At 34.9% G+C, this 17,606-nt stretch overlaps 1 protein-coding gene across 1 annotated transcript; it reads right to left on the bottom strand.

Annotated features, from left to right (window-relative positions):
* Nucleotides 1-113: 113 nt before the first annotated feature.
* LOC129259148 (uncharacterized) lies at nucleotides 114-14,386 on the bottom strand. Its single transcript, XM_054897437.2, has 10 exons — nucleotides 14,265-14,386; nucleotides 10,233-10,283; nucleotides 8,981-9,073; nucleotides 8,491-8,616; nucleotides 7,732-7,922; nucleotides 6,585-6,943; nucleotides 5,669-5,879; nucleotides 4,866-5,063; nucleotides 4,026-4,133; nucleotides 114-3,453 (listed from the first exon to the last, which is right to left on the bottom strand). Exons 1-10 carry the CDS (start codon nucleotides 14,290-14,292, stop codon nucleotides 3,184-3,186), a joined length of 1,635 nt encoding a protein of 544 aa, XP_054753412.2. The 5' UTR covers nucleotides 14,293-14,386; the 3' UTR covers nucleotides 114-3,183.
* Nucleotides 14,387-17,606: the final 3,220 nt, after the last annotated feature.

Raw genomic sequence — 17,606 nt, 5'->3', positions numbered from 1 at the left:
TATTTTTTTTCTCCCCTCCCAATGAAGCCACAATCATATAAATATAATTTGAGAAAGAGAGTGGAGTGAGAAAGGGTGATAGAGCAACAGAACAACAATGAATCACAGATGACTTGTTCTCAAATTTTCTTTCTTTTTAATAAAAAAGATACTACTGTAGATGTATCCATGCTATTTACAAGAATAAAATTTGCATATATACATAATTGCATAAAGTATAATTTAAAAATGGAATGATTATACAAAGATTGCAGAGAGATCATAAATACGAATGGAATTTTCTATACACAACCAATTCACAACATCCATACTACATGTATACAGTTTGCTATCTGATCTATCTTCAACATGTTATCAATGTTAAATACAGGCAGGTTTATACATAAACTATAAACATTAAAAATTAGATGGGTCAAAAGGGTTTGCAGCCCCCTAATTTGCATACAGACCAGAATGTGCATAGAACACCTATTCTGCTGCACTGTTGTTACATTCACTCATATCAATAAATACTTGATAAATTACTCAGATAATCTAGTACTTGATCAGGGAGTGATTCATATACATGTAGCTGTAGTAAATTTTTCCATGACTACAGATGTTTCTGTTTCATTAAGACCCGTAAGAACTCCACAGTGCAGCTTTCTGCTGCATTAACACCAAGCTTGTATGACAAATGACTGAATCTTTCAAAAAAATTGCATTTCAATTAATCCTCTTACATTTAAGATCCCAAATACATACTTTGCTAGAAAGATATGGCCAATAAAAAGTGCATACTGCAACTTTTCCTCAAATGCAATTAAAAAGTATTGAAAACTCATTTGGAAATCAAGTCGGGATAGCTCAGTTGGTAGAGCGGTGGATTCTGATTCTGGTGAACCGGGTTTGATTCCCTCTTGGTGCGATAGTGCCCTTTGGTAAGGCATTTATCCTCATTACCAGGTCCCTCAGAGAGGACCTTAAGCCGTCGGTCCTCTGGTTGCTTGCTTATAAGCATTCATGCTTTCTTAGCAATCAGCTAAAAAAATAACCACCATTTACCATCAAAGTTGTTCGTAAAGTCATGCCTAACTTTAAAAAAGAGCTTAATGAAACACCCCAATCATTCACTTTTTTTAAAATCTCCAAATTCAAATATAAAAATAATGATCTACATTTCCATAGAATGCATTAGTATGTTTTACATAGAAATCTTTTGGGGTATATGATTCACATATTCTGTACAGAATTTACAAAAAATATATATATCATGTTAAAATACTGCCACACAAGACGTGAAAACTAACAATCCTATTAAGAATGCATGTATTGTGGACGGACCTAAAGAATAGGAGAAAGAATTACATGTACTCTAATACCACACATGCATATGACTTTTTTGCTAAGGCAGCAAACAAGAAAATTATAGAAAACAGTCTTTACAAACTACATTTGGATAAAACATAAAATGTTTATGTTTTCCAATTAATGTACTGGAATGAAATATTAAATAAGATGTATAAATTTCAACATCTGAGTTATTTTTCAATCGATTCATTCTCAATGCATACGGTTATTGGATTAATAATGAGTTGCTGATATAAATTTGCGATAACATATTCATTCCTATGTATCATAAAAGTTTGCATACAATGAAAGACATGAAGATGATTGATGGACGGGAATCACACAAAAATATGCAATTTATTCAATCTTAGAAAAGTCAGCTGCAAATACTGATAATTGACCATGTGATCTTTTGCTTCCTCATAATTTTTGTTCGTAATACTAAAGAGACCCACACTAAAAACATTTAATGGTTCTGTAGTACAAGTACTAGTACATGTAGCTCTAATCTGTTTGAAAAAAGTACACAGGCAATCAAAAAAAGTTTATAAAGAATTTCACCAATTAATCACTATTTTCTGATGAAAAACAATTGCGCTCTGCGTTGTGAAGACAAAGATGTGATTCACCGCACGATATTTGATTTTGAAGAGTGTATTTTCATTTTTATGCTAGATTAACCACCCCCTCCCGACCTATAGTATATAGGCACTGTTATATAAAAAATAATTGATTCAAAGCAATGTAGACTATGGAAAGCCAGCAACTCAACTTTTTCTCAATCCTTGTGATCTTCATATCCAAAACAACAATAGAATCAACAAACAGGTAACTCTGCCCGAGTTGAAATCTGTTCAACTTTTAGAAGAGGCATATAACACATATTTTGAATAATGTGGTCAAAAAAATGCTTAGACTTTGGTGAATATTTGACTTATGGAAGGTCGACCAAGACTTAGGCAGAGTTACCTGTACATGTTTTTTTAGACTAAGGATTGCGCCATTGCTGGCTATCCATAGTTGAGAATACTTTCCACTCTTGAATCTATATCACTATATATGACATCTAGATATGCCAATTAAAATTGATCAGAAGACCTGGTGGGTGTCTTATAAAGGTATTCATAAGTAACAAATGATTTCATGTATGACTAGTAATCTTTTTTCTGAGTAAATGATATAGGCCTACACCAAATATTCATTGACATTGATGTTGACTTGAAGCCTAAGAAAGAATCACCAGTCATTCGTAAAGTCGCTCATAACTTACAAACAGCTTCATGAAACATCCACCAGGTAATAACCTACAATGAGCTTTTTTATACACCAAAACTCTTCATTGGTGACCTGGGCCCCGTCTTACAAACAGTTACGATTGATCCAATCAATCATAACTCTATGGAAATCCATCAATGTCATAATTTTTCTACATTCATATCTAGAAATTTTTTTGAACAAACATGCATTTTGTATGTTGACTTTGCTGGCTTTCCATAGTTGCAACTAATCGGATCAATCGCAACTCTTTATAAGACGGGGCCCTGCTGAATACAAACTGCTTGGATCTAGGTGTGTTTCACAAAGATTTAAGTCTGACTAAAAATCACACTTCAATTCCGTGTTGCATGTATTGTAGTATTGCATAACTGTATTGGTCAAACCAAACCATGCACATAGGACCTATGCTATACTTGCACATTAGCACCTTAGCATGATTTAAGTCATTCTTAAATCAATGTGAAACACCAACCTGATTTCAAAATTCAGTCCAAAATACAGAAACCCTTCATGACATCGCCACAATTTTCACACCCTTCCAAATTCCCCAAATTTCCCAGACACCACATAAATTTGTTACCAAATCATTGCAGCTTTGATCTTCTTATACGAACTCTCAACATCCTGTAGGCATTCGTGCGCCATCGCAGACGAGTGTTTGATGCGAGCCCTACTCATATCAACCGCGTCCTGGATACCGCGCAGCTCTCGCGTAGTAAGTGGATTCTCCTGCTGTGCCCTCTTGATGGCGTCCTCACAGTCCTGTTCAATCTGGCCGTCCAGCTTCAGAAGAGCAGCGACAGCACCAGGACACTCATGAAGTATTGTCCTGCTTGCTACTGCAACCTGCATCATTACAAAGAAACAAATATAACACCCATATAATTACAGAATCTAAAAACTCTGTTATATCTCCTTGTTATATTTTGTTATTCACATCACTATGTTTGTTTTGAAGAAAAAACTTGATTTTAATATCACGAGAAAAGTAGATGCACATAACATGAAAGTCTTATTTACAAAGTCATTAATATTTTCCTTTCATTCATTACAAAATTGGTTTGGTACAATACAAACATTAATATGCTTACTCAATTATATACCCCATGGAATTCTTATATTATGATTGTACCTGAGCATTTAATACAAAAGGGGCAATTCAATTAAATAATCAGCCATCTTGAACACCTGACCCAATTTTCCTCCAATTTTATTTTAATAATCACAAGTCATGATAATTTGAGAGCATTATACTTTTGTTTTTTTTACATAAAGTGCAAAGTTTAGACAAACAATTTTAAGAAGGAGTTGCACAAAGAGGGTCAGATGGAAATACTTCACGGAATTGGCCTAAAGTGCATGCCATTTATTGGAATCTTCTGAGAGAAAATCAATGTTCTGTAAAGGGAACTGCTTACCTCTGTTTGAAATGTTTGAAGTAAATCTCTCATGTCTTCAGATTTCTCATCTTCATCCATTTCCTGTCCTTTCACTAGGAGTGTCACAAAGCCATTCTCATCTTCAGCCTAACAAAAAATAGAACATGGATTTGAAAGCTGGTTTCCTATCAAGCCAAAATTACTTTATGCTAAGAAACATTGTTGAAACTTTTTTTTTTCAAACTAAAAAAAAAAAAATGTTGAATAGTTTAAGAAGCAAAGCTTGAAGAGTCTGACACAGGAACACCAAATAGCAGAAGAAGGGGGAGGGGGTGAACAAAATATTCGGAATTTATATCACAAAGTGGGCAGTGCAAGATGACCCTGAAACTACAATCTAGATGCCATTTCCTTCCACTGTTCAGAATCAAGACCTGGTGGGTGTTTCATAAAGCTGTACGCAAGTTAAGAGCGACTTTAAGAACAACTGGTGAACCTTTCTTGCGCAGTCGGTCTTAAAGTCACTCTTAACTTACGAACAGCTTTATGAAACGGCCCCCTGGGATCCATTTCATTAAAGAGTTACAACTATTGTAATTTTGCTATTATGGCAACTAGCATAGGAGCTTGGCTTAGCAGCCAATCACAATCAAGGTTTACGGTGTTGTTGCCATAATGGCAAATCTACGATAATTTAGCTCTTTATGAAACAGGCTCCTGTGGTCAATAACACAAAGCTCAGTAATCGATTGTAATCTTGAAGTTTTACGATTGATTGTACATTTAGGTCAACTCAATCTATCATGAAAAATTAGTATACATATAATTGCTAACCTTAATGTTACAGGACCAAGAACTAAAATTGATTTCTAAACTCACCAGTAACTCTAGACTGTCCTTCTCCAGGGATGCCTTGATGCCGCTCACACAGTCTTCCATAGAACACTTAGGTCCTTCTGGAACCATCTCTGCTTCCATACACTGGCTCTTGAAGAGACGCACAGACTGTCTGTATGCTAGTCTGGTCTCATGGATCAGAGACATGTGGCGGTTACATTTGTTGAATAGACTATCAAGCTAGGGATAAAATGAAGACATGAATGATACAGTCAACATGCTTCAGTGACCCACTGTATAGAAACATCACTTTACTATAGAGACAACAAATAAAAATTCCCCTTGAAAAGTATTCACAAGTTGAGTAGTTGAGGTTAAGCATTCATATTCACTTGTAGGTATAAATACTGAAGTGTGTGAACAAATCAACAATTATATCAATGTAAATCATAGTGAAATAGGCTATGCAAAATCCAATATTAATTATTTTTTAACGAAAAAGTTTGCCCATCTAAAGATAAGAAGAATGATCCATTACTTTTTCCAAAAGTTGGTTTGGAACTGCATAAATTATTATGGAAGGGAATTTTATATCTGTTGGGAGTTCATGTACATGTATATCAATTAAGACAGGGAAAATAAGTTCTAAAACTTGTGCAATTTCCTTAATATTATATGGACAGAATTATGCAATATATCAATTTTCCTGTTCGCTCTTGAAAATTCCCTAGCATTTGTTGATTTATGATTACAGAGAACGGGTCATATATCATCAGGAAAAGGGAAAATACACTCCTAATCAACATTGATCATTCAGCATGAAAACTTCTCTGAAAAATATTTACCTCTTTGATACCAGTTTTATCCAGGGGTTCAAATGCTTTCGGGTCTTTCTTCTTTTTCTTCTTGCCCTTTATGACCTTAACCCTATTGACCTTGACCTCTGTCATCCTGTCCAGGGTTCGGTCCTTCAACTTTCGTTCAATGAGATGTCTGATAAGAGCTTGAATGGCAGCATGAACGCTGCCATCAGCATTCTTTGCGGAGACTGCAACGCTGTAAAACAAAATGGAAGGACTACTGATCAAGAGGAATTCTTATACTGTCAACAAGTAAATATACATTGCGACATCTGAAATGGACAGGATATTTTAACCTATTTTGGCACAGATAATAAGAAAAAAAGGTGATAATACAACAATAAAATGTGATTGAAAATTTAACATGGGAATGGGTGAAAACTAAAATTTATATCTTGAAAAGAATAAAATACAAGTAGAATTTGGTGTGTGTATAGGCTGATTGCTACAATTAATAATGATTACAATTAATATAAGCACAGCTGATAAAAAAAAACAAAAAACAGTACATCAATAAACCAATTTAAAACATGATATTGGCTTGATACGTCATTATCTTGCTATCAATTTTAAAGGCTTCAATTACGTTAGTCTCATTTCTACCCACTACTTAACAACTACATCATGCAGACTTTACAATTAACTCAATAAACTGTCTCCTCTTCAAGAAGTTATTTTTTCCAATTGTAAGCCACAAGGGGAAAAAAAAAACATAGTATCAATGCCAATTGTATAAATATTAGTGTAATCTTGAACCGCATCAAACAGAAAATTACTGTGAGAGGCGGTACATACCAAAAGTGGGTGCACAAACAAATACACAATCATGTACATAAAAAGATAATCACTAATGACAGCTAAAAGTAGTCTAAAACGTGAATAAAACTACTTTAAATGTTACCTGCCAACAAAGCCATGTTTCTCTGCAAAGTCATCCAGGAACTGGATCTCAGCTGGTACCTCCTCCACCTCTTGCTGTTCCTCATATTTCCATACCATCATCTCCTTCTCCTTTCCTTCCTTCCCTCTATCCTCCACCTCTTCATCTTTTCCCGGGTTTTCAGACTCTGCATCCCTCTTCTCAGCACCGGGGCTTGACCTATCTCCTCCTCCTCCGTCTTCATCCTTGGTGTTGATGACATCATCTTCATCTTTCTTTGATAGACTATGGGTATCTGCATCCTTGTTATCTTCAATCAGCACTGGTTTGTCTTCTTCTTCATTCCCATTCTCTTCCTGCAGTGCTTGTCTCTCCTCAACCTGAAGATAAATATTTCCCAACATAAATAGTGCATCTAATTTTGTCTGAAGGAGAGCAGCAATAGACATTCTACTTTGATTGATGAACAGGCTTAGTCTTACAACATCGTTGGAGTAAACTAAACTAACTAAACTATGATGAGTATTGTGATGAAATCTACTATCCAAATGTCTTCTATTTGTTTAAAGGATAAGATAACACAATATTTTAAATATTTTGTGAAGAAAAAAGCAATATTAATCAATGTGAAGCCTTAAAAATTAATACAAATGCAAGTACTACTATATCCGGTCTTTTGCAATCAAGGAACAGAAAGATGTGTTAATAAATCATAATCATTTACTTTTGATTTTTTCATTTTCTTTCAATTTATTCTCCACATTGAAATCAGTAAAATTCATATAAAATACACAAAGTAACACAAAACAAATATTTGAGCATATACAACAAAGGAAATGTAATTACAATATGATATATTAAGAATTACATCACATAGAAAAAGAATAAGAATTACATTACATAAATGCCTTCATAATTCCTACTTTTTTCCACTCATTTATTTTTTTTCCATTAAAAAATATATGTACAGATTTAAAAAAAAATGGAAATACAAAGTTGATAAAATAAAGCATTTCAAGCATTATGCTACAGTCACATGAATGAAATCAACTACAAACAATCCAAAGGTATAGACAGTTTCACTGATGTGGCATTATAATTTCTAATACTTCAACCAAATTTATAACTTATGACAAAACCATTCTTTATAAAAGCATATTTCACTTACCAAATCATACTTGTTTCCCAGCAAGAGAACTGGAATCTGTGTGTGATCGGCCGGCTCATAGTCAGTCACAACCTTTGACCCCTCAGCGGTATTGACAACACTCTTCTTGGAGACAACAGCATGGTTCAGGATATCTTGTTTCCAAGTGCTAGCGAGTTCCACACTTTCCTGATCTGCGATATTAGCTACAACTGTAGGTTAAGAAAAATGTGAGTTTGGTGAATCAAATTTGTCAAAAAATATCATTTTCTTCTGCTCTACTTCCTTTCAAACAAAAGATCAAGTATAATATAAGGAGCATCAGAGTCTTGTATCAATATTACCAATAAAATATGCTTCTGTATAACCTTACAATTCTGAGCAGAGGACAAACAGTCCCTTTACCTCCAGAAAAAAGGAGTTCCTTATAAAAACTGGGGAAAGGGGAACCCAATAATGGATGAGTCAGACACTGTAACAGCATTCGATTCGGAAACAAGGGAATTGCCATAGTTCAGTCGCAGTTTTGCCAGTTGCAGGCCTTTAATTTTGATATTTTTAGGGCAATCTTCATTTTCTGTAGAGCACAATCCTCCATGTATACAGCCCCCCAAAATATAGAATTTGACAGGGCACAAGAAACCTTGAACAAATGAGACAGACATTGAGCCTTGAGGCCAATCACATGGAAATCTACAACCATGGCATTACTAGTAGTTTATTGCCTTGGATTCATTCAAGCCTTGTAGCTTCTATCAAAATGCTGATGATCAGTCTTACCAATAGCAGCATCAACATCTTTGTAATAGCTTGTACGAAGGTCCATCTCTTCCCTGCCTGGTAGATCCCACATCGCCATGGAAACCACAGTATGCTCTGGAACATTCAACTTCTTCACTACATTCTCTGTCAAGAAAAAAAGGTGAGAGATCACATTTAAAAGGACATGGTAATTTGGAGATACATTCTAAAGAATTAAAAAATCATAATCCAGTGTATAGCATATACATGTAGTTTACTCACTGAATAGGACAGCCTCAATCTGCCTATACCTCAAGAAGCTACATGCATACACCAGTTTAACAAGTCAAACTTATATGTTTCACTTTGCTACATAATAGAATATTAATACCTGTAATCTGCAAATACTACTCTAAATGTATATCTGTCCTGACATACATGTAAAAGAATCAGCTTTGGCTGTTGCTATTTTTCTTTCCTTTTTTCCATTAGTGATATGAAGGTATGCATGTTTGGGATATTTACTCACCTATATTGACTGTGGTTGTAGGCCGGTAGCTATAATCAAACTGATTTTTGAAGTAGCGCATGAAAACACTTGTCTTTCCACTTTCAGCATCACCTGTAAATGAGGAAATTTTCATTACAAAGGAGCAGTGAAATATACAGGTATCCTGCCAAACAAACAAAATTAATGTCAGCTTTTTTTAAACATCATATTGGCCAATTCAATTTTCTGAAGATTTTTTTCAAATTCTTTGTTTATACATGTATTCATTGCCAATTTTGATCCCCAATATTCATTGACAACAGCATTGTAAAGTAAAAACATCAACTAAAGTAAATAGCTGCAACTGCATGTTGAATTTCCTGCCTCCTCATAAAGAAAAAAATAAATTAAAGAATGAAATTTATCTCAAAATGTCAATTACCAGCAGAATATCAAATTTATTGAAGAAGAAATGATGGCTTTTTCAACCTACATTGTATTTATTGCCTACACTGTTACAGATACAGGTAGTTTTGTTCATTTCTGTGAGCAAAGAGAATTTCAAGGAAGGTAGACCTAAATGTTAGAATGTGCCTCTATATCTCTCAAAATTTGGAGATGAAAAAAAGATAGCTACATGTAACACTCTAAAGATCTACCAGTCCTCCATAAAAGTGTGGGTAATCAATATAGGACATCACTTCTAACAAACATATTTCTGATGATTTTTTCCTTGGCCTTGACATTGAAGATCTCGCTTTATTCCAACTTTTCGTCATGAATTTTATACAATATATCAATTAATTTATTTGAATGTCTGCATTGACAGTGTTTTCCATACTTGGCAGGTCAATGCAATTATTTGTTTTAATCAATTTCATATATTTCAGGTCAATTCAATTCAATTTCAATGATACATTATTATTAGTAAAAAAATAATTTCATATATCAAGCCATGTAAAATCATCTTAATATTTACATATGTACACTGTGCACATACATGTTATAATTTAAAAAAATATATAAAAAGTATTGCAAAAAGGAACACATAAAGGAAATATCTGGGGAGCATTTCATGAAAGGAATTGTTGGATAATTCATTCAACAAGTCCTGTTTTATCTGACAGTTGCCATAGTAACAATGCTTCTCAGCCAATAAAAAACCAAGAAAGTCGTCAGATCTGACAACTTGTCGGACAAAAATATTCATGAAACGCTCCCCAGACCACGCATTGTTTCCTCCTCTCCCCTTCCCTTGGGCTTTTTCTTGTTGCAAATTAGTAAAACTTACCAACTAGTACTATTTTGAAGCTTGGGATACTCCCAATGCCTGGATCCAGGGCTGGACAAATGAGAAAGACAGAAAAAAGTAAAATGACAAAAAATATGATTCATCATATAGGTAATTAACACAAACACATGTAGATTATTACATATCTCAATGCTGACATAGCTAGATCTAGAGTCTAGACTCTATTCTATAAAGGCCATGGCTGGGATCAGGACCTGGTATTGAGCAAGAAATCACCGTTTTCAGGGGGAGGGGGCATTCCACTAAATTAATAGTCAGTAATTTTCACTTTAAAGTAAGGGGTCTTTGCCAGGCCAGGTCCAAAGACCAGGGTGGTATTCTGAAAGAGTTTGTATCTCAAATATGTTCTTATATCTACTTGTATGTTGCAATCACAAATTGGTATTCTGAAATCTTACTGATCTTTTCCAGTCTTTTCTGGCTTTACAACCCAAGCTGAGTGTGTATATTTATAACTTGTGTTGTGCATATAATAGCCTACATAATGCTAAAAGATAAGAACATGATGAATGAGATAATTGGTATTGTGAAAATGTTCACATACAGTATTTCATCTTTGTTTTTATCTTCTATGACATTTATAATAACATTTTCAATAGCTAGAGGTCATCACATTCATATCTCAAGATGGCTGTGTTTTTTCTTGGTCTAAATCGATGACTACTGGTAGTGGTACTAACAAGGAAAGTAGAAATCGGTCTTTCCTCCATCCTTTCTTTAATTCATTCTTTATCATATCTGTTTCCGTTCCATTTTCTTCATTTTCTTTCTTTCATTCTCTTTTTTATCCTTCCTTTTTTGTATTCTTTTTTTTTATTCCTTCCTTCTTTTACTTCCTTTCTTTCCTCCATTCATTCTTTTTCTTTTTTCCTTTATTTTCTTTCCTTTTTCAGATCTACATCTTCTTTTCTTTCTTTTTTTCTTCCTTCCTTCCTTTCTTTCTTTTCATTCTTTCTTACTTTCTTTATCAATTTCTTTTTCTTCTTTCTTTACTTTTTTCCTTGTGTGTTGCCTGAAACATTATTTTTTAACATTAGGCCTTATGTTCTTTTTTTTTTTTCTTCTTACTTCCAGTTGGAACTTGCAATTCGAACCTCTCGCTGCAGAACGATGCACCTCCAGTATGACTAGTATACTCTCCAAGAATATTGGGTATTTATTTTTCTGACTAAATAAACCGATGCCATTGGGAATGAATTACACACACTCAAAATTTTGACGGAAAACCACGCGATTTGCATGCTGTCGGAAGACAAAGAAATCAAGATGGCAACTGTTGGCAACGTAAACACGGCCGTAAGCTCTTCCCATCTTTTCATAACATTTTTATTGTTTTTTTAATGAATTCTTCTTTAAAAATGAAATCGATATCGCAGAAATGTCGGAAATGAAGTTTAACCCCATGTACATGATTTAGGGCTAGATCTTTTAGAGGGAAAGTAGAAATCTCGAGGGCGAAAGTTTCAGGTTTTGTGGCCTTACGTGCATGACTATGCCTTATTAGTGTCCCAGCCAGGCTTCATGGGGAGTAAGCCTACGTAGAGTAGATGATTTTTACTCCCCAGAAGCCTCCAGGCCCCTGTTGCATGAAAGGGTCTTTCGTAGAACCATTCTACGTAAGAACGAGATATCGCTCAACTGTTTCACAAAGCCGATTTGGGCGATAGGAAGAATGGTCCTTGGAAAGACACCTCCAGACATGTATGTCCTACGTAGGCATCATCTTCTTTGCACACCGCCCCCCACCGCCGGCATTGAGAAAAAATGCGTTTACGGCAAGCCACACTGACATATCACCTTTAAACATTTTTTGGGGTTGCAAACTGATGCATTTTATCTGGGATGGCGCAAAGTTATTTTTTATGGGCCAGTTGTCATCAATTTCAGGTCGTCTTTTTGCACGGCAAGACCAAAAACAGATGTCATTTTAACTTCTCCGGGCATTATGTCCGGGGTAATGTAGGCCCAAATATTTTTTTTTCATATGTTTTCTTTTATTCTCCGTCCTATCCCCACACCATTTCCATTAATTTTTTTTTGAAATATCGAAATGGGCGGCACCATCTCTCTGACCCCTCATGTTTTCTCATTACAGATAATTAAACAACATGAAAACAAATTTCTTTAAAAGAAATTATGTAAGGTAAAAAACGTGTTATATAACGTTCAGCAAAAAAATACACGATACAAAACTAAAATTTAAAACTTGGTAAATCATTCATTTATTTTTATTTCATTTTCATTATAATTCTTTTTTTATTAATTTTAATCAATGAAAATTAATTGTCGGATTTGGGCTAACTTGAGATGTGAAATAGTGAAACAAAACAAAAAATCTGCAGTAACAAAATAGTTAATTGAATTTAAGATACAGATTAGGCCTATAGCTAATTACGAATCCATCACAATTATTACAAAATAATGAAGATAAGCTAGTTCATTAAAGAAAAGATTATGGAAAGTCCGTACGAAGAGGCGCATTTTAAATCGTAGGGTAGGCCTCTTTCGGCCCCTATGTAATGTTAAAGCAATAATGTAGTCTCTACTGCTCAACTTTGAAATGTTGAACATATATATATTTCTTATATTCTTATATAAGCTTCCATAAATTAAGTGATCAACTTTAAAGATGACCAACGTTTATGATCATTGTAATATTTAGCATTATTTCTGTAAATAGTATTTTTTCCATTGCGGATTGCACACCTTTTTCTATGTTTTAATTGTTATTGCAATTACTTTATCCATGTTTGCAGCAATTTTTATATTTTCCTTGTCTTCGGTTACTCATCATGCAACTGAGGCATGTTTATACTCTAAACACTCATGATCATTGTAATATTTAGCATTATTTCTGTAAATAGTATTTTTTCCATTGCGGATTGCACACCTTTTTCTATGTTTTAATTGTTATTGCAATTACTTTATCCATGTTTGCAGCAATTTTTATATTTTCCTTGTCTTCGGTTACTCATCATGCAACTGAGGCATGTTTATACTCTAAACACTCACATTTGTATTTCTTGCGTTATATCTGACAAATAAAATATATAAATTAGATCTTTCACAGGCAGCCTCTCATATTTTCCTTTTTAGTCGCATACAATCAGACACTGTTGATTTTGTTAACTCCATTCAAACCCTATTTTTACCTCAACAGATATCATATTAACGCATAATTTGCAAAATCATCATCATATATGTGTATTCTATAAAAAATCAGTATATTGAACTAATAAAATGTCGAAATTACTTAGTTAAATCAATTTTTATGTCGGACAAGGGTCTCTTTCGTTGAAATATCAATGAAAGGTGTCTCTAAAAAAAAGGACACCGTGTTCTAAATAAGGGAAATAATGAAAATTTCGATTTTATCCAGTTATGTTTGTGAATCTTGAAAGTTTTTTCTCTTTTTAGTACGCTCCATACATCAATTCTACAATCAGTATGACAGTAATAAACAAAACATTATTTGATCCCCTTTTATTGAAATAGGGGCCTATACGATTTTATTAAAAGTCGTCATTCCGAAATAAAAGGTTCAGGTGACGATGAAGACTAAATATTTTTCCGATACTATCGTATCGATATCAAACGATGTCGCGGACTTGAAAGACAAAATTGCCTTCGTGAAACGGAAAGCGCTGATTTGTCGCCAATCTTCCTATCTCGGAAGAATGGTCCTACTCCTAGGACGTTCCTACATATCGCTCATGTCGTCATGCAACAGGCCCCCGGGCCCGGCTACTCACAACAAGCCATGACAAGTTACGCCTACGGCTACAGGCTCGCACCCGTGGCGGCCGTGTTGTCGCGGCTGCTGCACTCACCGTGTATGCCAGCAACGAGTGAACGGGCAGCGGCGCGGCGCGGCCAGGGCCAGGCAACCAAAGGCTAGCTAGCCTAGGCATGCAGCTAGAAGTAGAAAGGCAACAGAGGGGCAGATCCAGTCCAGGCATTACGTGTTTCCCCTAAATTTTCCATGAAACAGTATCGAAATAGACCACTTACCATATCCACTGCTACATCCAGTACCCATATTGCTTCAAACAAAAGAAAATTGATATATAAAATATGTAAACATTTTCTTTTGATCGACGATCGACAAACTTTATAACTTCCGGTTAAAAGGTAATTGTGTTTTAGTACTAGTCAAATTTAATTATTAAATTTTTAAAAAAAGTTGATCATTATTAATTTTTAAAAATATTTTGATTTATAATTTATTTATTTTGTTTCAGATATTGATCTAAATTATTAGAAAATTATCAAATAGTGGTCCAAATTATAGAAAGCCCTGACCGTTGCTTGGCGATAGTAAAAAAGTTTACACTGTGACGTCATTGGCGAAATGTTCGCGTATGATCCATCCACTGAACTGGAAATACGTATTTCCAGTTCAGTGATGATATGATCATAGTAAATAAATGCTTGTCGTACTAGTATCTGGCCGCCCAGCCCATCACTGAATTATTTTGAATAATTATTAGGGGAAAGGGATCGATTTTGAAGAGATGGTGCTGATTTTGGTATGCTATTTGCGCAGCGAGGTTAGAATTTTCTTCATAAACTTATATAATTTTATGAAGAGCTCACTTGCAAAAGGGAAGTGTTTAGGTCCATTTTTCATCAATTTGTTTTGGTCTCAATGTATAGATTTTTAGTAGCTCTGTAAAATAGAGTAAGATGACATAGGCGGCGGAAGCGGGGCGTCCTGCCCCCCTAAATTTGAGGTGGGGGGGGGGGACGGACCCCCCCTAAAATTTCTGTTGATAAACCTTTTTTGTTGTTGCATGTCCAATTTTTACCTGTGTCCATCCCTAAATTTCAGGTGGACCCCCCTAATTTTTTTTTGGCTTCCGCCGCCAATGTAAGATGATAAGAATGATGATGATGATGAGAATAAAAACATGTTTTTTCTCGGAATAGTCCAAAGTGGACCTAACCCCTTTTGCAACCAAACTCTTCTGTATCTTCAAGATTTTTCCTTTAAGGAAATGTATAAAACTGTTTTATAAAAGACGGTATTTTACAGATCAAAATACATTCAAATGAAAATAAGCACACATGATAGGCCTAATTTATTCAATTCTGCTTTTCCGACATAATATTCGACCAGTATATAGCGCAATGAGTAAAAAAGAAATGATGGGGCAAAATATGGCTTGTGTGACGAATTCCTACAAGTACACACACAAAACGCGGTATAAAATTGCATAAGTTAAAATAGAATTGTATAAAAATTGCGGAAGTTGTATAAAAAACAAATAGTTAATCTTTATAACTTTGCGTTGAATAAAAAAAATCAGCACTTGGCGCATCAGTAGATGAATATCAGGGGAGTGTTTCATGAAAGAAATACGGTCGAACGTTGTATCTGACAAGTCCTGTTTCATTCGACAGTTGTCATAGTAACAGTGCCCCGGGGGGGGGGGGGGGCACTTCCATTGACGAGTGGATACCATGCGCGTCCATGGGGTCTCGAAAAGCGCCCTAAACACATATTTTCCATATTCTGAAAATGCACCCCTTAACAAGTATTGGCGTGTGAAACCCTACCCTTAACAAGTATTGGAAACAAACAATACTCTTGGCAAGTTAACGGGAACTGCTACAATGCCCCCATGCCCAGAAAACCCTCCAGGGATCTTGGTCTATATCATAGAGATGTATACTCTATGGTCTATATACACAAGCAGAAATTGTCATTGCATAGAGCTATTAATGGCTCAATGGCAGAGGCGTCGATCATGGGGGGGCAGGGGGGGCAACCGCCCCACCAATGAAAATATTGGGGGGGGGGCAAACATATCGTTTTGCCCCCCCCCCAATAATTCCGCATGTGCAAAAAATAAAATAAGATTGTAATGTTACACAGAAATCAGCAAGCGAGATTGAGATACACAACTCGTTCTTCATCTAAAATCGTGCTTAAAATGTCCGGTTTTCAGATTAGAATATAAAAAAATTTCAGCTTGCGCTTCGCGCTCGCATCATTTCTGTAGCAAAAACCCATACTTTTCATGATTGAATAGGTGAATAGAATGTCCCGTTTTCAGTTCTATACCTCAAAAGAACTCCCACTTCGATTTGCAATAATCTTTTGTTGGATTTATTTCTTGTTCTTTATTAAAAACGTCAATTAAACTCTTGTTTTTTAAGATCAAAATATCAAAAATTTCAGCTCGCGCTTCGCGCTCGCATCTATTATTTTTAAATTTTTTTAAAATTTAATTTGTTGGTGAGATGTGTGTGTGTGTGTGTGTGTGTGTGTGTGTGTGTATATATATATATATATATATATATATATATATATATATATAGGCATATGTGTGTGTGTGTTTGAGTCTGTTTTGTGTGATCGAGCGCCTTTGGAATGTTGATTCATGATTTTGCCCCCCCCAATCTGAAAAATGGATCGACGCCCCTGCTCAATGGTCATTGTATATACTGTACATGTACTGTATAATCATGGAGCTATATATAGCTCTATGGTATAATGTAATCACCTATAAAAAAAAAAATCTTCCCATCCAAAGCAGGGAAGTGAAAAAGTAAGCTATACAAAGTTCCAATACTTGTAATAGGCCTATAGTCCAAGTTTGTTCCACTATCATATATCACCATTAGATTACATTTCCTGCAAACAGTTTCTTTAGGCTTTATATATATTTCTGTTGTGCATTTTTTCCATGTAGGAATCTCCTTCAGGTAATATTGTATCATCCGGAGTAGCTCCATGATTATATTAGTCCTTAAATTATGAATATTTCTCAGGGTCAACATTCAAGGACAAGTTCATACCAACAAAAAGTTGATTGGAATAAATAGAGAAAAATCCAACAAGAATGACAAGGAAAATGTTAAATAAAAAAGTTACGAAATTTTAAAGTTTTGCTTAATCTCACATATGCACATCCTGGTCGGTATTATGCACATCCTGGTCGGTTTGCAAACGAGGAGACTGATGACACCATCCACTTTAAAAAAATCTTATATATGAAATATTCTAATTTTCTCCGCATTGTCAAATCAGGGACGTGAGAGGGAGACAACGATCAATTCCTCCCTGAACATGTGGAATTAGCAATGTTTCATTTGTTTAATACTATTTGGTTCAGTCAACATAGTCCTATATAGTCAGATCTGTAAAAAATAAACATTGCATAATTTAAACAATAAAACACAAATGAAATAGTGAGTGAGGGACATCCTCGGTCCTCTCACTTGCATGCCACTGAGTTGTGCATAACTGTTTTTGTGAAAAACAAATTTGATGAAATTTTCAGTGGAATGCTTGACTGATTTTTCTTTATTGATTCAAATCAACTTTCTTCTGGGGGTGAACTTAAC

This window comes from Lytechinus pictus, chromosome 4, assembly GCF_037042905.1.
Source record: "Lytechinus pictus isolate F3 Inbred chromosome 4, Lp3.0, whole genome shotgun sequence".
NCBI classification, from domain to species: domain Eukaryota; kingdom Metazoa; phylum Echinodermata; class Echinoidea; order Temnopleuroida; family Toxopneustidae; genus Lytechinus; species Lytechinus pictus.
Note: the sequence above shows the minus strand (reverse complement) of the source record. Positions and strands in the feature narration are given on the sequence as shown.

Coding starts and splice junctions, on each gene's coding strand:
- LOC129259148 (XM_054897437.2), bottom strand. CDS start 14,292: ATGGGTACTGGATGTAGCAGTGGATATG. Junction 4,134..4,865: donor AGGACAGTCTAGAGTTACTG/GTGAGTTTAGAA, acceptor ATTTTTTGTTAG/GCTGAAGATGAGAATGGCTT. Junction 3,454..4,025: donor TTCAAACATTTCAAACAGAG/GTAAGCAGTTCC, acceptor GTAATGATGCAG/GTTGCAGTAGCAAGCAGGAC.